Genomic DNA, 24,969 nt, shown 5'->3' with positions numbered 1-24,969 from the left:
ATAAAACTATGTATACAGGTAGAAGGATGTTTACTTACCATGCTTGGTTTGGTATTTTAAAAAGCAGTAACTGTGTTACCTTGGACTATTATCCAAATTGCCATGTTACTCCATTTTAGTTAACACACAATTGTTGTATGCTCTCTATGAGTTGAAGAAAATTTAATTTCTAGGTATCTAATTATTTTGACAGTATGGTATTTCGAAGTAAATTTCACATGTCAAATTTAATTTTTTCAAGAAAAAAATCATCTGTTTTGGACTATCTTTCCAAAATCCAAATTTTTAAAATGAAGCTTAAATTGTTGTTACAATATTTCCAATCAACTTGAACATGAACAGCTCTACCTACTATAGAGAAAGTTAGTTGAAAATCTGCAATTACAATAGTTATAAAAAAGATTTATACTGACATATGCTCTTAGTTTGAAATGAATTACCTTACTTTAAAAATTGAGTGCTTTTTTGAAGAATTTTTCTTTCAAACATCTTTTTTTCTTAAAAATATTTTTTTCAGTAGACATTTTACTCAATTGTTTGTTTCAGAAAAATCAGTTGAACAGTGTTTTTGCAGTGGGTGTATTTTTTTTTCCTTTTCCCACAATTTTTTTTGAAATTTATGACAAGATCAATACTGATTTCCCTAACTACTAGGTTTTCAAGTGAATGTCACATAATCATGTTCTAAAAAGCCTACTATATATAGAGAAATACAAGTGAATTCTAGAGTTTACATACAGATCAATAAAGTTTATTATCAGTTCATTGAATGTTTTCATATTGATACCTTAAGTTTCACTAACTGAATAGAAGTAGAATCATTACTTTGTTTCTGTAGTTTAAAAATGGCTAGTTATACCCATGTATAGCAGCAGTAATAGTAGTAGTAATTTTTTTTACATTACATAACAGAAAATTCATAATTTATCATTCACATTTTAAATAGCTAATTTAGGGGGAAAATGTACTTTGATAATATCAGCTGCTGATTTTTAAACTAATAACACACTAAAGGAAGATTGTGACAGTTCTCTTACAATGTCCCAATTTTATATACCAATCGAAATGAACTCAAGATTTTAAAGAACTAAATTAATATTTCTAAAATTCTACACAGTTAAAAATTTCTGGAATCAGCATTTTTCCTCAATTATATTTATTAGTTTTTATGCAATTACTTAACAAAGACCAACCCATAAAATACTAGTATCACATTATTTTAGAATCATATTAAACACATATTTCTTAGTCTTCATTGTGTTCACCATGGGTCAGTAGTGTCTTTAATGCATTTGAAGGTAACGCATTAGAATGTATGTGAATGTATAATTTAAAATGTTGGGTAAGATATGTGCTATATATATCTTATTGGAACAATAATTTCTAATGTTGATGTTAATTTGTAAAATTATGACAATCATTGGGAAATATCCATCATTAATTCTCATTTAGAAAGATTGTATCTTTGATTCCCTATAGAATTTCATCAGTAAGTTTCTTAAAGTGAGCATATAGCCAGATCTTTGTTCTTTTTAAAAATTCATCCTTTTGTAATTATTTCAGAAACTTATATGTTTTTTGGAATGTTGTCTTTTCACATGTCATACCTGTGCTAAATATAGTATTACCTTTAACAAAAGAAACAAACAAAAAAAATATGGTAATGGTTGAGTGAGGGAACCCTTCTCCCATTTCTTTGTGACACTCCACCCCCAACCCAGTCTTCTAGTCCTTCATTGCTGCTGTTGGGATGGGAAGTAGAATCGGTCCCGGGTCCTTCGAAGGGCCTCCTTAACCTCCTTGTTGCGGAGACTGTAGATAAGTGGGTTGAAGGCAGGGATAACGAGTGTGTAGAAGACAGATACCATCTTGTCAGTGTCAAGGACATAACTAGAGCTAGGTCTTAGGTACATGAAGATGAGTGTGCCATATAGCATGGCCACAGCAGTAAGGTGGGAGCCACAGGTGGAGGCCGCTCGCCTCCTTCCCTCAGCAGAATTCATGCGAATCACAGCAACAAGGATGAACGCATAGGACACAGCAATGGCTAACAGTGTAGCTGTCTGGATGAAACCACAGACAGCAAAAAGCAGCAGCTCATTGAATGAAGTGTCATCACAGGAAATGGCCAGGAGTGGGGGGATGTCGCAGAAGAAACTGTTAACTTCACGGGAGTGGCAGAAGTGCAGGCGGAAAGTGAAAGCTGTGTGAACAAAGGCACTCAATGCACCACCCAATCCTGAAGTGGCCAAGAGCATGAGACATAGGCGTCGAGACATGGCTGTGGTGTAGAGGAGTGGGTTCCCAATAGCCACATAGCGGTCATAAGCCATGGCTGCCAGGAGACAGCACTCAGCGTCTGCCAGCCCTGCAAAGACAAACATCTGGATGGCACAGGCAACGTAGGAGATAGTGGCATGTGACCGTAGCAGATCTATGAGCATCTTCGGGCCAATGGCTGAGGAGTAGCAGACATCTAGAAGTGAGAGATTGGCCAGGAAGAAATACATAGGGGTGTGGAGCTTGGCATCCACATTTATCAACAATACCATGCCCATGTTTCCCAGCAAGCTCAGAAGGTAGATGGGTAGGAATACCAGGAAGAGTGCTACACGTAGGTCCCAGCAGTCAGTGATACCCAGGAGGATAAATTCAGCTGGGGCTCCATCAATCCAAGTGATATTCTCCAGGGTCATCCTGTAGAATGGCAACTGGGAGAAGAGGCAAAATAAACAGAAGGTGAGTGAGTACATCACAATCTTCACCCTCTCTCACCAATGTGGGTAGAAAGTCCCATGGGTCTTGGGGGAAAGTCTTCCTGGTAATATTCTGCGCAGTGGCCTAGTAACTTGAGAATGAGACTCTTCCCCTGACTTACTGCCTTCCTTCCTTTGTGGGATGGGATAGAGCCTGAGTGTTGGTCTTGGAGACAGGAAGACATACATTCAAGTACTGCTTCTGACATATATTGGCTGAGCCACCCCAGGGCAGTCAGGTGGCACAGTGGATAGAGCACTGGGTCTGGAGTCAGAAAAACTAATCTTCCTGAGTTTAAATCTGACCTCAGATACTAACTAGCCGTATGATCCTGAACAAGTCACTTGAGCCTCAGTTTTCTCAGTTTTTTTAAAAAATGAGCTGGGGAAGAAAATGGTAAACCATTCCAGTATCTTTGCCAAGAAAATCCCAAATGGGGTTATGAAAAGTCAGACATGACTGAAGGAAGACTCAATAGCAAGACCCCAGGGCAAGCCCCTTAATCTCATAGTGTTCCGGGCAGCTCTCTAGGCTACAAAGAAGGTGCTAACCTGAATTGGTAGAGGAAATTTCTTTATCCAAGAGTGCCTTCCATCAATGAAATTGAAAATTCATCCTTGCTTTCCCAAAGACCTCATTTTAGGGAGTGTGAGCTGTATTTGAGGAAAGCCTATACTCAGAACAAGATGTTATTTAATATTTTGAAAAATTATCTGGAAAAGAAAGTATATAAAAAAGAATTTCAAATTGTGGGAGCTCATCTAGGTCAGGAAAAGTCAAGCAAAAGGGGACTGAAGAAGGCCTCAGGCAGTTGAATGAACAGATTAAGATGTGGTCATTAATAGTCATTCATTCAAGTATTTATAGAACAAAATACTTGCCACATGACTTTTGTTAGATACTGAGGGAGACAACAAAGAACAGTGCCAGTCTTAAGTGAGCTTACTGAACTGATGGCTCACACTTAGATGGTGCTTTTAAATTTGCCAAATGTATTCTTTACAATGACTATGAAGTAGGCAAACATTAATGGTGATCTTTTACAAATGAGCAAACTGAATCTGTGAGAGGCTATATGACTTGCTCAAAGAATATTTGGAACTGATTAATGTAATACACTTCAGCACACATTTTCCTTTGTACCATACTTATTCATGTATATAAAGTATCCCCCATTAGAATGTAAGCTCCTTAAGAGCAAGGTTCATGCCATTTTTCATCTATCTATTCCTAGTGGGAAGCATAGAGCCATAGTAGATATTTAATAATTATTTATTGGATTATTTAATTGAATAGAAGACTCCAGCTCCATTTCCAGTTGATGCCACCCATGATGAACTCTATTGTCTCATCTCCACACCTCAAAACCCCTCTTCACCTTCTGTTCCATACATTCTACGAGCAAGTCATATAACCTCTCAGGGATTCAGTTAGCTCATTTGTAAAATGTCGCCATTAATGTTTGTCTACTTCATAGAGTCATTGTGAGGAATACACTTGGCAAATCTAAAAGCACTACGTAAGTGTGAGTCCTACTTATAAAGGTAAAACTCTCCACTCGTGCCCTTGGTCTCATTGTATCCCTTCCCTTCATCTTCAGGAGTGTGTTCCTTTTCTCACCAAACTTCTTTTATCCATCCACTTCTTTCTTGTTGTCTCCAAATATGCTTAAGTTTTCCATTACCCCTGTCCTTTAAAACATCATCATCATCATCATCATCATCAACAACAGCAACTTTCCATTGACCATGCCATCCCCTCAAGTTACCTCATATTTCTCTTTCTTTTTCATGGCTGAACTCCACTTCTTTAGTCCCTTGCAATCCGCCTTTCAAAACCCTTTATTAAAATATGATGTCATTTTCTAAATTTAGTTTTTGCAGTCCTTAATCTCTGTGACCTTTCTGTAGCTTTTAACAGTGCTGAAAAATCACATCCTTTCCTAGATTTCCTCTTCTACCCTGGCATTCATGCAACTGCTCTCATTTGGTCCTCATCATGACTACTTCTCAGTCTCTTTTTCTGGATAGTCATCTTCCTCTTTCTTCCCAAGAACTGATGTTTCACAAAGCTTCATCTCTTTTCTCTTCTCTGTCTCCCTTGATGACCCCATTCTCTCATATAATCTCAATTATTACTACCCCTACATAGAAAACTCCTAAATATATATGAAGTGACCCCAAGGTCTTAAAGCAATTTAAAATTTTAACAACTTTAGAAGTATAAATGCTATAAGCTTCCAAAATACTTGAAGTTTCATCATTTAACTTTAAAATATCCATTGATGTCTCTCTTAATAAAATTCAGCATAAACACTGTCTTGTGCTTTACCTCACTCTAGTCAATTTCTGAACTTTGTAAAAACTTCCAGCTGCTGTTGTTCAGTAAGGATTTCATTTATAATTCTAGCCTTAAGATCATGCAAAGAATGAGGACTTGATGCATACATAACAGCTTTGACTTGACCCCACAAGTAAAAGTATAATAGAGACAGGTCAAGTGACTGAGGTAGCCAAGGAAGAAAACTTCTACCAATCCACTGGTCTAAAAAAGTGTCATACAGAAATTATCACAACATAATATATAATGATAGGGTGCCCCATCTTGTTAAAATTAAAATGTTACTATTCAAAATTCAAGAAACTTGGTACAAAATATAACTTTCAAATGATTTTTGGTATGATTGTAGCATTTAGACTTCTAAAGTTATTAAAATTTAAAACTACACTAAGATCCTATTGGATTCTTCTCATTTCCTCAACTTATTCCTCCTCTCAATATTCAATTGGTTGCCAAGGTCTATTAATTATACCTATACAATCTCACTTGCCTCTATCCCACTTTCTCCACTTACATTGTTACTATACTAGTTCAGATTCTTATCACTCATCCAGATTATTGTAATAGCATCTTTATCTCTCTGTCTCCCAGTCTCTCCCCTCTCTTTTCCATCCTTTACACAGTTGCCAAAATAATCTTCCCAAGACTCAGGTTTGACCCACATTAGTCTCCTGTTCAAAAGGTTCCATTGGCTCCTTATTAATAAGATCACATAGTGTAATGAAAATAGTGTTGGATTTAGTCTCAGGACTTTGGTTCAAGTCCCAGTTCTATCATTTGTGTCACTTAAGACGTCACTTAAATGACTTTAAGCCTTGGTTTCCTTATATATAAAATGAGGAGGGTGGAGTGAGATCTCTTATGGCTCTAAATTTATAATCCTAGGATCCTAGGCTGGTCTCACCTAAGAATAAAATTCAAACTTCTTAGCTTCTCACTTAAGGCCTTCATAATCTTGCTTCTAGAAACCTTTCCTGCCTTTTTATCATTATTTCCTTTCTCATACTATTCATTGCAACCAAAAAGCTCTACTGTCTTTTCCTTGAATTTAATGTACATCACCTCCCATCTCTGTTTATTCATTCATTCAAGCCTTCACAAACAACTGATCTCTGGGTTTTTTTTATCTTTAATCTTCCTTCAAGGCTTAGCTTAGCAGCCATCTCTTTGGTCAATCAGTCAATGAACATATATTAAATACCTACTATGTGCCAGCTATTTTGATAAGTGCTAGAGACACAAAGAGAAGCAAAAGACATTCACTATCCTTTGTTTACATCTCTTCTTTGTTCCCATAACTACCAAGACAGTACTTGAGGGAGAGAAGACTTTTTGGAGGTAGGTAGGACCAAAACTAGGCTTTGAAGAAGTAGAGAGATAGGAGGGGAATTAGGCAAGTGGAATGTCACCAAACCACAAATTTAAGAGTTTTAAGATAGAAGTGGTGGTGGTATTTGGGGGGTGGTCAATAATATCTGCTGCAAAGTGGGTAAGGGATCTGAGATGATAGAATTTACAACTGAAACTCTAGAGATCTTCTAGTCCAATGATTTTATTTTAGAGATGCAGAAACTGAGGGGCAGAGAGGGAAAGAGAAAGCATTTATTAAGTACCTACTATGTGCCAGGCTCTCTGTTAAACACTTTACACACATCCCATTTGATCTTCACTACAATAGTGGGAGATAGGTGTTGTGAAAACTCCATTTTATAGTTGAGAAAACTGAGGTGAAATGACTAGTCCAGGTACACACAGCTAGTTTAAGGTCACATATAAACTCAGATCTTCCTCATTCCAGGCTCAGTGCTCCATCTACTATGCTACCTAGCTGTGTAGAGATTGGATCCAGGTCATATAGCTTGTAAATGGAAGAGCTTGGATTTGAATCCAGGTCCCCTGATTCCCAATCCAATTAACCATACTGTCTCAAAGACTGAAAAAAAATATTATCATTGTATTGAAGATTTTAAAGATCGCCAGCAATCTTTCAAAGTGTTTGGGACAAAAGTCAAGGTGTGAGATGGAACTCATTCCTCATACATTTGGACAGATTAGAAATAGAATTAGATTCAATATGGGTTTGGATGAATTCCCAAATGGCAGAATCTTGGGGCCTGCTTCTAATCTGTGAAAGTAATGTAATGAAGCATGATGATAGCCTTTCTCAAAATAATTAACTTTGATCTGCATGTCAGTCCTCTGCTCATAACTCGCTGGTGACTCCCTTCTGCCTGCTAAGTAAAGTTCAGAATCCTCTGCCTAGCAAATCTCATATCATCCTAATCTTTCCAGTCTAACTTCATATTGTTCCCTTCCACTCAGTCTGTTCTCTAGCCAAACTTCACCAATGTTGTGTCCCTGAATATACCTGGAACTCTCTTGTCTCATTGCCTTTACTCACACTGGTCTTTGTGCCTGAAATTATTTCCCTCCCATTCTTTGCCCAGTTGAAATGGCATATCTTCAGGAAACTTTTTTTTAATAAAAAAGATAATATATTTATTGCATTAGAATTTCATTCTTTACAGGAGTCATAATGCAAACTCATAACATTAATATACATGATGCAACCAAATAGCAATGTAAGTAACATAGAAAAAAAACCCCACAAAGCCAGAATTTAACAGGTAGAGTTTGTGGTTAATCAAAATATTTACTGTGGCTTGTAATGGAAAAAATAGTTGTATTTTCAAATCACTTGTTATTGCCACATTCCGTTCACTCTCCATCAAGTGAAGATAAAATTATGATCTCCATTTTTAAATTGCATATACATTTGCTCTACATTAATGCTATACATTTTTTGCACCACATAATATGCAATGATATATGAATGTCATTGAGTATGTATATTCAGCATACAGATAATTCAACATGAGATAATTCTGTGGCAATACCTATTCAGGAAGCTTTCCAATACCCTCTTGGTTAGTAAAGCTCCATCCTCCTTGATCTCAAATAACACTTGGAACCTCTATAATTAATTTATCATGTAAGGTTCTATATTTTATTGTAGCTTATCTATCTACTAGATTAGGAGCTGGCAAACTGTGATCTTGGAGACCAAATCTATAGGTTGTAGGATCATAGCAACAGAGCTGGAGTGAACCTTAGAGATCATCTAGTCCAATAGTGATTTTACAGATGAGGGAACTGAGTCTCAGAGGGGTTAAATGATATAGGTAGTAATGTACCATAAACTCAGGGCCTGTGACTCCAAGTTTAGTTCTCTCTCTATATCAGTTAGGGAAAAAAGAGAGAGGAAACTTGACTCAGTCCGTATTTCCTCCCTGAGAGTTCTGTGCCTCAGTTTCCACATTCAGAAGGCAAGTGTCACTCACCTTGACACATCGAGGAGCAGAAAGATTTTGTGGCCCTCTCCATTTCTTCATCTGAAAGATGGAGAACAAGACTTCAGTGCTTTGTGATCAAAGGGTGAATGCTAGAATCTTCAATTTGGAAGGAACCTTAGGGGTCATCATTGTGCAATGAATAATAATGGGCAGAGCATTGGGTTTGGAGTTAGGAACTCTGAGTTCAAGTTCTAGTTTTGCCACTTCTTAGACATATGACCTTGAGAAAATTACTTAATGTCTCTAAAGCTCAGTCTCTTCATTTGAAAAATGGTGGTACTTATCTAATCTAATCTATCTGCTTGCCTACCTACCTATCTACATCTTCTATAATGCATAACTCTGTAAATGTTGCGATGAGAATTAAAAGAGATAATGCATAAAAAATGCTTTGTAAACTTGAAAATAACCAAATAAAATCTAAACCATCTAGAACAAACACCTCATTTACTGAGGTGGAAACTAATCGCTAGATAATGGTGGGGCAGGATCTTCAGAGTTCATTTAGATTCACAGGGATCGGAAACCTGCAACCTCAAGGACACATGGAGCCCTTTAGGTCTTCGAGTGTGACCCTTTGACTTAATCCAAACTTCACAGAACAAATGCCCTTAATAAAAAATATTTGTTCTGTAGAGCCTGGACTCAGTCCAAAGACCTAGACCAGTCTTCAACTAATCAGGAATCTTTTCTTGCAGTATCCTTGTCAAGAGGTTGTTTTAACATCCATTTGAAAACTTTCAGTGAAAGGAAACTTGTAGTCTGTTTCACTCTTTTTATTACAGTTTTCATCATTAAGGATGTTCCCCCCTCACATCAAGCCAAAGACTTCCTATCTGCTATTTTCACTAAATTCTGAATTCTAGCCCATAGCTCAGGTCCAAGGATGGCAAATTGAATTTATCTAATTCCTGTTCTCTTTGACACTCTTTCACATGTTTGAACAGAATGATCATGTTCCTTGTCCCTGCCCCCTCCCCTTTTTCTGGTTTTATGCCTCCTTTTCCTTCAAGTGATCTTTAATATAGTGTAATTTTGAGTCTATCCGCCCATGCTGATAGCTCTCCTTTGGTCATATTCTCACCTATCAATATCCTTCCTACATATGAGAATAAAGCTTAGAGAGGAGAATTGACTTTCCCAAGGTCATATAGTTACTGAGTATAAGAACTAGTACTTAAACTCAGGTCTTTTGACTCCGAAGTCAAGTACTTTTTCTACTGTAATTTGCATCATTCAGAAATGACAGAATTTTTTTTCATTTATTCCCTTCTCAATCTTTTACTTTTATCCTCTGTCTCCAACCCTGATACTTATATCCATATATCTGTGGTTCATTTTACCTTCTGCATCTCTCCATCTTACTTATTCACCACCACTCACCACTCTCAACATTGAGCTCCAGTTCTTGATACCACATACATACAGTTTATTCAACCCATCTAAACTCAGAGGCAGAGGAGAGGACATTTTATTCTTACCAAAGAGACATCCAAGAAAACATTTGGGTTGGTTTTTTTTAATGTTACAAAGGTACAGAATAAGAGACAAAGAGTTCAGATCCTAATAAAAGACATACCTAGGATAAGAATGAATCCTAAAATGTCTTCTTTAGGTTAGAATTTAATGCAGAGACAGTGTGTGGGAATTGGCAGGAAATTATCTCCCCCTTCCACCAAAGCAGGAATGAACCATCATCTTATGTCCTTTCCAGGGCTGCCAAGAACAGGTACTTCAATGCTGTACCCTGCCCCCCCCCTTCCCCCCCGTTACCCAATCCCTCCTCTTCCCTAGAGCCTGTGGAGATGTGCTGTCTCCTCATATCCTCCTGGGCTTCTGGGTCTGTGGCTGACAGGGGAATGCTGCTGATGGCTCACATCTCAAGGCTAGGGGAGGCAGGAAAAGTTTGAATGCAAATAATAACCATAGCTCTGATTTCTGTGGATCTTCACACATGACAAAAATTGTTCCTCATAGCACCTCTATTGAATCTTTGTATCCCTTAAAACTTACCTTGGATATTACCTCCTCCAGGAAGCCTCCTCTGATTTGACTCAGTTGATAGCAATCTGACTTCTGGTTTTATGTCTCCTTTTCCTTCAAGTGACAATAGATTTTTATTGATACACTTCATTTTTAACATCATCTAGATTTCCCCTTGTGTCTTTCCCTTTTCTTCCCAGAGAATCTTCTCTTATAACAAATTTTTAGAAGAAGAGAAAAAAGAAAGAGAAAAAAATCACTGAAAACTGATCAACATACATACATACATACATACACACACAGACACATATACATGTATTGCCAGGCCTAGAGGCCTGAGGGCTACCCGAGTCTTACCTTACCTATCGCAGGTCTTCGGCTGGCCAAACCGGATAAACGTATGAGAGAAGAGACTTTCCAGAGTCGAACAAGGGTTAGGCTTTATTCAGGGTCTTGGTTACATGTGCAGGGGGAACTCTTCCTTAGGAGAGAGAGAGAAATCTCCCAAGGAGGCAAAGATCTTACAGTAAGAGAATGAAAGCAGAAGTGGAAGTGGGGAGAGAGGGGAGAGGGAAGAGTGAAGAGAGGAGAGAAGGAAGAGGGGCCTTCTGTCCTCTAAGGGCCCCTCAGCGCTAAGAGCGCCTTCAGGCTTTCCTGACCCTACTTAAGCTCTCCTGCCGCATAGTTTGCACCTGAATACCGTGCCTGTTAGATAACAATAGGTGTGCTCAGATCTGGGCCAATCTCGAGGGCAGGGATGCTCTCTCCCAGCACTTTTCTCACGGGAAGAGGCGGAAATGCACGAGATAGCTCGGTCTCACACTTCAATTCCCTGCTGTTCCCTGGGGGGCCTCATGAGAACTCTAAGGTTTAGAAGTTCTCACCTTTACCCGCCCGAGACTGTCCACATGGAACTGAGCTTACACCCCCAACAATGTATATATGTTCCATGGTCCCCATACTTCTTCAAAGGGTGGAAACAAGAAGGAAATTGCTTCCCTATCTTTGGGGTTAAGCCTGTTCTTTATAATTTTGGAGCATTGTTTCAGTGTGGTGACTGTTCTTTCCATTTTCAGTGTTGTAGTAACTATGTATATTGTTTTCCTAACTATTTACTTCACTTTGCATCAGACCATCCTTCTCTGTATCCATCGTATTCATCATTTCTTACAGCATAGTAATATTCCATTACTTGTTTAGTCATTTTGTAAGCTTTGAGTATCTACTTTCACATAGAATTTTATTTGGTTCTTACATATCCCTTTACTTTGCATTCTCTAATGTGCTTATTATATAATAATATTTTTGTAGTTACTTGTGTGGTATCCTTTCTTTCTAAATTAAAAAAAATTTTTTAATTTTATTCTGAACTTAAGAAATAAAACACGCATTTCTACAATGTAGCAGAATAGAAAAAATATGATTATACATGAAACTGCAAGATTATTATATACAACTTGCCCTTCTACTAGATTGTGAACTCTATAGGGGCAGGGACTATGCCTTATTTAAACTTTATTTTTACTATGGGGCCTAGTGTAATACTCTTTACAAAGTAAAAATTTAATTAGCATTTGTTATATTTGTGCATTGTTGAATAAACTGTGGACTGGCACCCAATATCTCTAGGGACTTACAGAGACTGGGTTAAATCTTAGGAGTGCTCCCCAAAATATATGTTTTGCTCATTTTGCCCTACACCACCTACAAGTTTCCTCTTGTCAATCAAATCTCAGAGTCTGGTTTGTACCCCATATGCAACATGACCTTGAGTTCTTTCATGGGAACTGGGAACCTAAATATAATGCAGTTTGTAGCTAACTCTCTTCATCATATTTAGGTTTCCAGTTCCCATGAAAGGACTCAAGGTCATGATGCATATAGGGTACAGAATATCCTTTATTTCACACCATAGAAAACACATAATAAACTCACATTAATCTATAGACAATTTATACAATTCTCTTTTTTGATGAGTTCCACTTCACCCTTGGGACTTTATACTGTTCCTCCAGAGTCATAGTGCAATCCTGTGATTTGGACTCCCCTTGGAAAGGAAAAAAATCTTGGAGTCATTAAAGAGGTAATCCCCCCTGACATTCTGGTGAGTCCTGCTTTTACCTCAGGGATGCTTACAGGGAGAACTCTAGTCTTATAGTACTACTCTAAATGCCCAAAACTACCCTGGAAGAAAAATGAACTTGGATTTCCTAGTTAGTACAATCCTTGACATTTCAGGCATTGACAGGCCTTTATTCATCCCAGAGACAGGAACATATATAGAAATACATACAGTCTTAGGGATACCACACTGGTAGCTTAGATTCCCCGTCATGAAGGAAAATTAACTGGCAGTTGCTAGAGAGAAAAATATCTTCCTATTGGACCTGTGTCATCTGAAACAGGCCCTGACAGTAGGGAAGGACAAAATTCAGGAAGTTTGCTTGTTTGTATTAATCCTTACATTTTGTAGCTCCAGAGTGACTCCAGAACTCTTTTGTGGCTCCAGGGGCCATTTGTATGATCTTCTCTCCATGCAACTGGTGCTGCATCAGAAATTCTCCTTCTCTCATTAGAAACTTAGATTCTAAGATCCTCTTTTTTCTAAGAGTCTGACATTGTTGAAAACACCCCTCTCTTTAGAAGGCTGGGTCCTGGAGCTCTCAAATTCCGGATTCCTAGGGAAACAACTCTGATACCAGCATTGCTAAATGAATACTTTCTCCTACTCTCTAAAATGACTGAATTCCTCAATGCCCCAAGAACACAATATTGTCTATGAAATCCACCTTCACCTCTATCCAGGAGGTTGGGATTCAATAATTCCCAATACTTGACCATGTACTTCCTCTCTTATGGGGTACTGTGGTTGAGAACATGTATAAATGTAGGTGTCTCCTAAGGACAAAAGTCCATTCACAGGTTACTGGTCTCTGACCTATCCTCAGTTCTCTTCAGATCTCATTACAATAGAAAAGGGCCATCTCTGCATCTTTATTCCTCTCTCAACATTTTTTTAGATTTGTTCAAGCCAACTGATTCATCCTCTAGAATGAATTATATAGTGGATGGTCTGCTGGACTTGGAGTAAGAAAGACCTGAGTTTGACTCTGCCCCTGAATATTTGCTAGTTGTGTGATCTTGGGTGAGTCACTTATACTTCTTTGGCCTTAGTTTCCTCATATGTAAAATGAGGGGGTTGAATATGACCTCTGAGATTTCTTATAGCTGTGAAACAAAATTTGACCCAGTTGATTATGTAAGTTTGGGCCCATTTAGTTATACCAATCTAGTTACTTTGTTTTGCTCTAACAATTTTAATCAATAATATTCTGTCAAACAACTTCTTTTCTATTGCTTTGTTTTTTGTCATGATAGCTAAAAAGTCCTATTGTATTTGCTGTAGTATTGCAGTCCTAGGAACACTGAGAACAAACCAACTATAAGAGGGAATCAGACAAAACCCAACTGAAAGTCAAGGGAACATATTAAACGGGTAGAGCAAACATAATTTCCCGTATGATAAGGATTTTTCCAAGAGAATTTGTTGTACCACGATGGTTTCTTATCCAGGTTAGATCTTTCTCAAAAATGGAAACAAAAAGACTGTAAATAAGGCAAAGCTTGAGTCTATTCTTTTCAATGTATATTGTTTTAAAGCTGTGTTATACATAGTTCATCAAGATTTGGTATGTTTTCTTTATCTAGCCTATTTATTATAGATATGGGAATATCTGAATATGTCAAATCATATCATATATCTATGTCATAATCATAGACATTCTATGTTTTCTTATAGCATCCATCCAGTTGTGTAGTTTTAGAATCCATTCCAGCTGCACTTATTGTGTAACTTAACACTAGAAGTCAAATAAAATGTAACTGAAAAATTAATATAATAGCTTTCACATGGAGATACAAAGTTCCAAGCACAGCTTCATCTCTTTAACCTCAAATGTTGATTAGGGAAGTCCCCTAATCAATCCAATAGAGTTGTATTATTTCTATTTTATAGATTGGAAAACTAAGACAAACGTATGTGACTTGCTCAAGGTCACATAACTAATAAATGGCAGAGTGGCCATTAAAATATCAGATCTTCTGACTTTAGGACATATAGGGATAGTGGAAAGAGGATTGAAGGTGGGATAAGGAGACTCAGTTTGGAATTATAGTGTCAACATTTCATAGCTATATGAATATAAATCATATCTCTTTGAGTCTCAGTTATCTCATTTGTAAAGTGGGGATGATAATACTTGTACTACCCATTCCACATGGTCATCTTAGAGAAAGCTCATTTTGTTTTGAAATTTTTATTGATATCCTTTGATTTAGATTACCTACATTTCCTTCTGAACTCTTCCCTTTCTCCCCTCAAAGAAAACTGTCAAATAACATGGCAGATTTGAGACAGCAGAGTTAAAGTGATAGAAGAAGGATAGGATAGGGGTAGGTCAAGGTATCTTACTGTCATTTTTCACTTAGATGCCTAAATTCATTGAAAAAAAAACTGACATAACCTTTCCATCCTCAAGCATATGTGATTTTACAGAAAAACAGAATTTTAGAGTTGGAAAGGATCTCTAGTCTAATAAGCAAATGAATGTGAATCTTCATTACAACACCTTTAACTAGTCGTCCTTTATTCTCCACTTGACGACCTACCTACAGTGGTGGAAAAAATACTACCTCTCAGTGTAGCCCATGATGAGTAGATAGCTCCAATATAGCTGGTAGGATATTTTTTTTTATATTGCACCAAAATCTGCCTTTCTTCAGCTTCTACTTATTACTCCCGGTTCTAATTTCTAGGGTACAGGAAAAGATGAATCCATTACTTTTATCTCCTCCATAATAACCACTTAAAATTTAGTTATTGGTGGGTGGGTATAGTAAGATGGCAGAGTAACAGTGTGGACTTTCTAGAGCGCTGCCCCCAAGCCCAGCCAAATATGTGTAAAAAATGTCTCTAAACAAATTCTGGAGCTGTGGAATCCATAGAATGATGGAGTGAAACAAATCTCCAGCCCAAGACTGCCAGGAAGGTCACTGGGAAGTGTCTGTTGTGCCATGCAGGGAGCAGGGTATAGTCCAATGTGGGCCACAAGTGCACAGAGGGGACCACAGCAGGCCTTCGGGAGACTGAATCTCTCACACCTGTGGTGATTTCCAGACTTCATGACACTAAAACACTGAGGATAAATTGGAAGATCAGTGGGAAAACCCTGTGGGACCAGTGTAGGAGGATGGAGTGGTCTGTCCCCAGCCCCAGAGCAGCAGAGGGGGAAGGAGGCAGAGAAACCTGCAGCAGCTACAGCAGCAGCAGCCACCATTTCTGGACCTCTAGGCCCACAGATTGTGGAGGGATCCAGCAGCTGACAGTACACTCTCCCACCCGCACTGGAAGCAGAGAACTACCTTGACAAAAAGTTCAGAAGTCAAGTAAATGACTGGGGAAATGAGCAAAAACCAGAAAAAGAATCAGACTATAAAATCTTACTTTAGTGACAAGGAAGACCAAAACATGCAAACAGAAGAAAACAAAGTCAAATCTCCTCCATACAACATTCTAAGAAGCATATGAATTGGTCTCAGGCCATGGAAGAGCTCAAAAAGGATTTTGAAAATCAATAAAGAGAAGAAGAGCAAAAATTGGGAAGAGAAATGAGAGTGATGCAAGTAAATCATGAAAAATGAGTTAACTGCTTGCTAAAGGAGACCCAAAAAACGCTGAAGAAAATAACACTTTAAAAAATAGGCTGACCCAAATGGCAAAAGATGTCCAGAAAGTCAATGAGGAGAAGAATGCCCTAAAAAGCAGAATTGATCAGATGAAAAAGGAGATCCAAAAGCTCGCTGAAGAAAATAATTCCTTAAAGATCAGAATGGAGCAGATGGAAGCTAATGACTTTATGAAAAATCAAGAAATTATAAAACAAAACCAAAGGAATGAAAAAATAGCAGAAAATGTGAAATATCTCATTGGAAAAACAACTGACCTGGAAAATAGATCCAGGAGAGAGAATTTAAATATTATGGGACTACCTAAAAGCCATGATCAAAAAAAGAGCCTAGACATTATCTTTCATGAAGTTATCAAGGAAAACTGTCCTGATATTCTAGAACCAGAGGGTAAAATAAAAATGGAAGGAATCCACTGATCACCTTCTGAAAGAGATCCAAAAAGAAAAACTCCTAGGAATATTGTGGCCAAATTTCAGAGTTCCCAGGTCAAGGAGAAAATATTGCAAGCAGTCAGAAAGAAACAATTAGAATATTGTGGAAATACAATCAAGATAACATAAGATCTAGCAGCTTCTACATTAAGGGATTGAAGGGCATGGAATATGATATTCCAGAAGTCAAAGGAGCTAGGATTAAAACCAAGAATCACCTACCCAGAAAAACTGAGTATAATATGTCAAGGGAAAAAATGGTCATTCAATCAAATAAAGGACTTTCAAGCATTCTTGATGAAAAGACCAGAGCTGAATAGACAATTTGACTTTCAAACATAAGAATCAAGAGAAGAATGAAAAGGTAAACAGGAAAGAGAAATCATAAGGGACTTACTAAAGTTGAACTGTTTATATTCCTACATGGAAAGATAATCTTTGTAACTCTTGAGACTTTTTTCAGCATATGGATAGTTGGAGGGATTATATACATATAGACAGAGGGCACAGGGTGAGTTGAATAGGAAGGGATGATATCTAAAAAATAAAATTAAGGGGTGAGAGAGGAATATATTGAAGGGAGAAAGGTAGAAATAGAAAGGGGCAAATTGTCTCTCATAAAAGGGGCAAATTGTCTCTCATAAAAGTGGCAAGAAAAAGATTTTTCAATGGAAGAGAAAAGGGAGGAGGTGAGAGGGAAAAAGTGAAGCTTACTCTCATCACATTTGGCTTAAGAAGGGAATAACATACACACTCAATTTGGTATGAAAATCTATCTTACACTCCAGGAAAGTAGGGGAGAAGGGGATAAGTGGGGTGTGGAGGGATGATAGAAAGGAGGGAAAATGAGAGGAGGGAGTAATTAGAAGTAAACACTTTTGGGGAGGGACAAGGTCAAAAGAGAGAATAGAATAAATGGGGGGCAGGGTAGGATACAGGGAATATAGTCTTTCACAACATAACTATTATGTAAGTCTTTTGCAACACATGTATAGCCTATATTGGATTACTTGCCTTCTAAGTGGGGTGGGTGGGAAGGGAGGAAAAGAAAGAAGTTGGAACTCATAGTTTTAAAAACGAATATTGAAAATTGTTTTTACATGCAACTAAGAAATAAGAAATACAGGTAATGGGGTATTTAAATCTATCTTGCCCTACAAGAAAATAGAAGAGATAGGGATAAGGGAAGGGAGGGGTATGATAGAAGGGAGGGTAGATTGGGGGAAGGGATAATCAGAATGCATGGTGCCTTGGGGTGGGGGAGAGAGAGATGGGGAGAAAATTTGGAACTCAAAATCTTATGGAAATGAATGGTGAAAACTAAAAAAATAAATAAAATTTTAAAATTTAGTTATTTGAAGAAAAATTACCTAAACTTTACAAAAAAATACCCATTTAACTGATTTTAATATTACAGATCATTTCCCAAAAATAAGATAAACATTAATTTGTTTGTGTAGAAGCTTTTCACTTTCATGTAATTGAAATTATCTGTTTTATCTTTTATAGGTTCCTCTATTCATTGTCTGGTTAAGGATATGTGTGTATGTGTGTGTGTGTATTTTCTCCACAGTTGTGAAAGGGATATAATCTACTTTTATTCTATTTTTATGGCATAATCTTTAATATTAAAGACACATATTCATTTTGAATTTACTGTGGAATATGTGTTAAAATTAAGGTCACATATCCATTTTGAATTAATTGTAGAATATAGTGTGAGATGCTATTGCCCCCTCCTACTTTTCTGTTCTCACACCTTACTCTCCACCATGTGTTTTTTGATTTAGTGACATAGTTGTCTTTGCAGTCCCATGAACAAGAGACACTCTCTCTTGGCTCTGGGTTTTTTCTCTAGCTGTCCCCCACACCTGGAATGCTTTTGCTCCTTGTCTCTGCCTACTGGCTTCCTTGGCTTCCTTTAAATCTCAGATAAAGTCCCACTTATTACAAGAAGCCTTTCACTACCCCTCTTGATTCTAATGTCTTCCCTTTCTTAATCAATTCCTACTTGTTCTGTATATAGCTTGTCTGTACATATTTGCTTGCTTGTCTCCTCTATTAAACCCCTTGTGAGCAGGGACTGTCTTTTGTCTCTTTTTGTATCCTGAGAGATCAACACAGTGCTGAGCACTTAATATATTGTTATTGACTGATCTAAACCTAATTTCTGCAGGATTAATTTCCATCTTCTAGGTATTTCTCATTAAATAGGGAATTTTCTCCAAAGTATTTTTTGTTTTGGGGTTTAAGCAACACAGAGTTATTGAATTCTATTATTTCTGATTCTTCCTTATCAAGACTGCTTCATTGAATGACTTCTTTGTTTTTTAGACCAATACCAAATGCTTTATTCTACTGATGATTGGTTTAACTTAGCCCAGAAATTTTGGTATGTTTTTTAATAATTATCATTTCCCCCCACATAATTAATAATTTTATCTATGATTTGTTCTTTGGCCCATTTATTATTTAGAATTTCATTGTTCAATTTTCATTTGGGTCTGTGTCTTTATGCTCCTTGAATGGATGACTATTTTTATTGTGTTATAGTCTGTGAAGGATATATTTACCACTTCTGCCTTTTTTTATTTATTTGCATATATTTGTGTTCTAATACACCATCAATTTTTGCAAGTGTCATATGGTACTGATAAATATATATATTCTTTAGTACTACCATTTACAAGAAACTACAGTCTTTTAATTATAGTTTCTCCAACAATTTAAAAAATTCTTTATTTTTTTTTATCTTTCTGCCAAATCTGTCTTGAATTGAAAGAGAGGAAATTAAAATCTCTTCCTTTTATTATACTACTTTCTATGTCCTCTTATAATTCAGTTGATTTTTCCTTTATTAATTTCAACAAGGCATTGATTTGATTTCTGTGATTCCTTTTAGCATAATATAATTTCCTTATTTATCCATTTTTACCTTTGAAATGTTTATTTTTGCTTTGGCTAATAGCATGATTGCAACTTCTTTTTTTCTGGATTCATCTAATGCAAAATCAACTTTGTTTCTACCTATTATATTTATTTCAGGAATGTCTTTCCTCTTTTGGTGTGTTTCTTTTAAGCAACAGATTGTAGGGTTTTGTTTTCTTATGTAACAAGATGGTCTCTTTTTTATTGGATTGTTTAATCCATTATATTTAGTTATCAGAGTTAGGCTTATAATTTCCTCCATTTGACTCTGATTTCTTTTTTCTGACAGGGCTTGGGTCCTCTTTCTCTGCAAAGATAGTACTTTGTCTCTTGAGTTAATTTTGCTTAATCTACTTTAAGGTAAACATATTTCCACAGGCACAACTCCCTGCATCCTTAAGCCCCACTTCCCCCTTTTTTGAAATTTCTTTCCCTATTTATGAACTTTTTACTTATTCATTCCTTTTTCTTTCTTCCTCTTATTCAATTCTTTCCCTTTTTGATTCTCTGAGTTAAGCAGTCAAATAAAATCCCTTTTCCTTCCCTCCCCTTAAGCTTCTTTTTGGCTTTTTATAATTTTCTGTACTTTTCCCCAAAAAGGGTATATTTCCCTCATAGTCTTTATTAACTCTTTGTCCTTTATATCAATTCCAAACTTTTATTCCTTGATTCATGGTCCTTGTATTTATTTATTCCCTCTTTGGTCTCTTTGTCTCATGGCATTAAAACTTCTAAAAGTACTAGAGTTCCTTTTACTGAAAATTTCCATGTTATTGCCTTCTTGATCTTCCTCCTTGGATTTCTATTGTACCTCCCTCTTAGAAGCATTCATTCCTGCAGAAGATTGAGATAATTCTCTTTCCAATTTGCCATGAAATCTGTTCTCTAGACCCATACCTTCCTACACTTCAACATGTTGGTTGTCTCTAGGAGCTCTGATCTCCCTTCTTCTGAGGCAAGATGCTGCCTATGGAGGCATAACATTTTCTCAGAAGTTGCTGTTTACTAAATCTTTGCTGATTATATTCATTACAAAGTCACCATCTCTCTCACTGATATATATGTACCATACACACATATATTTATGTATGCATGCATGTATACACACATCTCTCCATGCGATTATTGTTCAGTGAGATCCCCTCCCATCACTTGATTGAGATTTTATCTTTGTCTCTCCCTTTTTAAATCCTCTATATTTGCCACTTCACTCATTTTTCTTTAGTTTTTCTTCCCAAGAGACTATAGGAGTCTTTTCCCCTTCATTATTTACTATTGATTTGATTAGGATACATCACGCATTTCTCTCTTTTCTTCCTCTCTGTCCTCTTATATGCTCTTCCATTCTGTAGTTTAGTCCTACAAAATATTGATTCACTTTTTGTCAGAGTTTCACCCATGGTATTTTAGACCAATTTGTCTACCATTATTTCTTTCCTTTTTTATTTCTACTTTCGCCCTTGTTTCCTTGTGTACTTTTAGAAAGAAATTTCTTAATGACCCCCTTATTGTTATGTTGTTGTTGTTGATGAAGATGATGACAATGCCAATAATGATGCTTTTAATTCCATGGGTGTCTTTCTTTTTCCAGGTTTTTTTCCCCTTTTGTTTTTGGTTCATTTATTCCCTTACTTCTGCCTTCCTTGGTTATTGTGTTTGTTTGCCTTTCTTGTGTTTCTGTTGTTGGGGTTTTTCAAAGAAAATAATCTAGGCACTTTAAACATGAACGCTTCAAGTGGCTCTTTTATTGAACATCCACCTTTTAAAAAAATTGATACTTAGATTCAGGTTTGTTTCATTTTGTTTTTGGCTTATCATATTTTTCTGGAATACCTATCCTTATGTTGTCTCTATGCATCCTGTATTTGACCTCCATACATTTTGCTTGTCAGAGATATATATTCTTTTATTGAGATACCTTACATTTTATTTTATTTTTCAGACTTTTAAAAAAAAGAATCAAAAATAGCTTTTATTACTATATAAAAACAGGGTCAGGAAAAAGAAATGCATTTTTCTACAAGTAATAAATATTCAGATCGTTTGAAAGGCTCCCATGAACATATTGAGATAAAAAGCATTCTTTCAAGATGAAAACCTTCTGTTTAGTTTAAAACTAATGTCATTTTAAAGTACAATATACATGATAAGTAATGATTATTTATGCACTCTACTGTACTTTTTTGTGATTCCTAGTTAAAGATAACCATTACACTATGTGTTTCAATTTTAAAAGGTCACTGCCAAGAAAAAACAATCACTATCATGTAGCACCTTACAATTGATGCAAGGCTGTTTTTTTTTCCTTTTGGAATCATAGATTAGTGATCACTGTGGTTCACCAGACAGTGGAAAGCATACTCCCCGTCTGCATCTTGAGAGCCAACACAATTTCACTTCCTTGTAATTTCAGGCTCAAGAGAGGAAAAGGCATAAACAAAAGTGACATGTACATTTTCTTCCTTTGTACTCTAGATAACCAAAACCACTTGCCAGTAAGTCCCTTTAAAAATGCAGTTGGTTTCTTTGCCACTTAATTGCAGGTTTTGAGATCTCTCTCCTAAACATTTTGGCTTAAGAAAGCCAACAAATACAGAAAGGAAAATGACATGGTGATGGTTCATTTTGATTTATGGAGCTGGAAGATATCATTTTATAACATTCATTCAAAAGTGTATTCATCCAAATTTCTCAACAAAACCACTGTTAGAAATTACTTTGATGTTGCTTTAAATAAATGTTAAAATAAAGGTTTCTCTCCTGGAATTAGATTATGGGGTGAGTCAAGTCAGACCATTTCTGCTAATGATGTAAGCTCTAATTATTTTGGGTAGATTCAATCTCATTTTGGGAATATTCAAATTTCCTTTTCCCCTATTCTTTTAAGATTATTATGAGATATTTGGTGGTGAGGTTATTTTTCAATCTTTTGACTTTGTTTTAATATTTCTTGTTGAATTATGGAGTCATTGGCTTTGATCCGTTTTAATTTTCAGGTAATTTGTTGCTTGAGCAAGGTTTCGTACCTCTTGTGCCAAGCTGCTATTTACCTTTCCAATGATTTCTTCCATAATTTTTTCCATAATTTTCATTTTATGTGCTTTTTTTGCTTGTCTTCTTCCAGATTTACTTTTACTTCTATATATTTTTCTTCCAAATAGTTATCTCTCTTTTACTTTTGTAGAGAGACTTCCCAGAATGGATTCAAGGTTTTCTATTCTGCTAACTATTTCAGCTATGAAAGCTCTAAATTCCACCCTCTCTATTCTTATTTCTCTTTTGAAACATCAGGGAATATCTTATTCTGTTTCCATGCTGTCTTAAGGATCTATAGGGTCCTCCTACTCATGAAGTATTAATTAATTTTTTGTTGTCTTTCAATATTTATTCAGAGATGTTTGGACTCATTTAGATGTAGACTCATTTAGAGGCCATCTTACCTTCTGTTTTTAATAACTTCCTTGTTCATTTATCTGCTTGTACTGAAGGTTTTAAATTACATTATCTTGCTTTTGAGATCTTAGATAATTTCAGTTAGATTATTCTATTAGATTATTCCCAGTTAGTTTATCCTATCACTCATTTTCTGACTCATTTCCCTTTGATGGTTATCTTTTGAAGGCTAGAACTCAAAGTTGTCTCAGCCTCCTCTCACACTGGGAAATTTATTTTTCACCAGCCTCAGTTCTTGCCCTAGATGATTTCTGGGGAGACATCACTGTCCCCATTGGATTCTAGTCCCCTTTCCTTAAGATTTGGGAACCCTTGATCCCAACACATGTTGCAACCTTGCCCCAGTTCCCTCTTTAGTTTTATGGCTGAGTTGTACCCCCTAGTTATACTTCTGATTTCTCTAATTTCTCTCTTTAGAAGGTATGAGTGGGCAGAGTTAAGTTCTGCTGCTTGTGGCTACAGAATGGTGGGATGAAAATTGGGGCAGAATGTGCTGGCAGAAATTACAGCAGAGGCAGGAAAATTGCTGAATGAGTCCTGGAGCACAAGCCCATAGGTTAGGTTGTGCTACCCTGCCTGGGTATGGGGACTGATATGGGAAAGGGTATTAAATGAATACACCAGAGATTAAAGATTAGGCTTTCCTGGTATTAATTCATCAAATTTTTACCTTGTTAGACTTTCTGATGTTTTGGCTTGTGGAGACAGCTGCAATTATTTTTACTTCTTGCTCACAATTTTTATTTTGTGGAATTTTGAATGTTCAGGAGGATCAGAGAAAAAGTTTGGTCCTATATGTTGTTGATTACATGACTTGCAATCTCTATTGCTTTTAAAAAACTATTATTTGTTTACTTGTACATTGCTTAGCTGATTTTCTAGGTGACAATCTTGGCCTGATTAGAAGTACATATTGTCAGATAGTCTCAGAGCTGGAACAGAGCTCAGAAGATATTGAATTACAAGATCTCAGAATCTTGAAGTTTAAAAGGGACTCCAGAGGTGATTTTGTCTAAGCTGTTCCTAAATACAAATACTCTATAAAATGTTTCTGGCAAGTGGTCAACTAGTCTCTGATGATGGAGATCCCATGACAGATTCATGATGCAGTGCATTCCAAATATAGAGAATTAATTGTTGTGGTTTCACATTATATTGAGATGAAATCTGCCTTTTTGCAAATTCTATCCATAGTTCCTAGTTTTTCTTACTTGGGTTTAAGAGAACAAAGTTAATTTCTTCCACATGAAAATCTGTCCCAATCATTAGTTGTAGTGATGCGGCTTAGAGGAGGTTTCATAAAAGAATCAGCTAGGTCTTAATGTATAAAGCAATCAATTTTCCAAACATTTATTAAGCCTTATTATGTATTAGACATTGGGTTAAGCATGAGGATACAATAAAAAGTGAAATGAGTCCCTGGCTGTTGCAGTCTTACATTTTATTGGGGAAGATAACCTGTACAGATCTGGGTATAAACAAAATACATACAAAGTAGACACAAGGTAACTTTAGAGGTGAAGGCACTAGAAGGGGGTACCATGAAAGGTCTATTTTGGAATGTGGCACTTGGTTTGAGTCTTGCAGAAACAAGTGATTCTAAGTGGTGGAGGTGAGGAAGGAGGGCATTCTAGGCATGAGGCACAGCTAGTAAAAATAAATGCTTCAAGAGATATAATATTTGCATGAAGAGCAGCAAATAAACTAGTGTGGCAGTGCCACAGAATTTGTTGACTGAAATAAAATATAAGATTTTAGAAGTAGAAGGAGTCAGGTTGTGAAGGGCTTTGAATGCCAACCAGAGGAGTCTATATTTAATCCTAGGGAGCCACTGAAATTTATTGAGTAAAAGAGTGACCTGGCCAGTTGGTTTAGGAAAATCACTGGTGATCGTATGGAAGATGGATTAGAGAGGATGCAGTAAGCCAGGTGAATGGTGATGAGGACCAAGACTAAGGTTGTAGCTGCATAATGGA

The 24,969-nt window shown here is 36.6% G+C and overlaps 1 protein-coding gene across 1 annotated transcript; it reads right to left on the bottom strand.

The window, feature by feature from the left end:
* Positions 1–1,733: 1,733 nt before the first annotated feature.
* OR5C1 (olfactory receptor family 5 subfamily C member 1) lies at positions 1,734–2,719 on the bottom strand. The gene has a single exon (XM_072631868.1). It carries the CDS (start codon positions 2,694–2,696, stop codon positions 1,734–1,736), a length of 963 nt encoding a protein of 320 aa, XP_072487969.1. The 5' UTR covers positions 2,697–2,719.
* Between the last annotated feature and the right edge of the window lie 22,250 nt (positions 2,720–24,969).

The sequence above is a fragment of the Notamacropus eugenii genome, chromosome 1, assembly GCF_028372415.1.
Source record: "Notamacropus eugenii isolate mMacEug1 chromosome 1, mMacEug1.pri_v2, whole genome shotgun sequence".
In the NCBI taxonomy this organism is placed as follows: Eukaryota; Metazoa; Chordata; class Mammalia; order Diprotodontia; family Macropodidae; genus Notamacropus; species Notamacropus eugenii.
This window is presented reverse-complemented; position numbering and strand designations above follow the sequence as displayed.

Bases quoted from the DNA above. Each gene is read 5' to 3' on its own strand.
- OR5C1 (XM_072631868.1), bottom strand. From the start codon at position 2,696: ATGACCCTGGAGAATATCACTTGGATTGATGGAGCCCCAGCTGAATTT.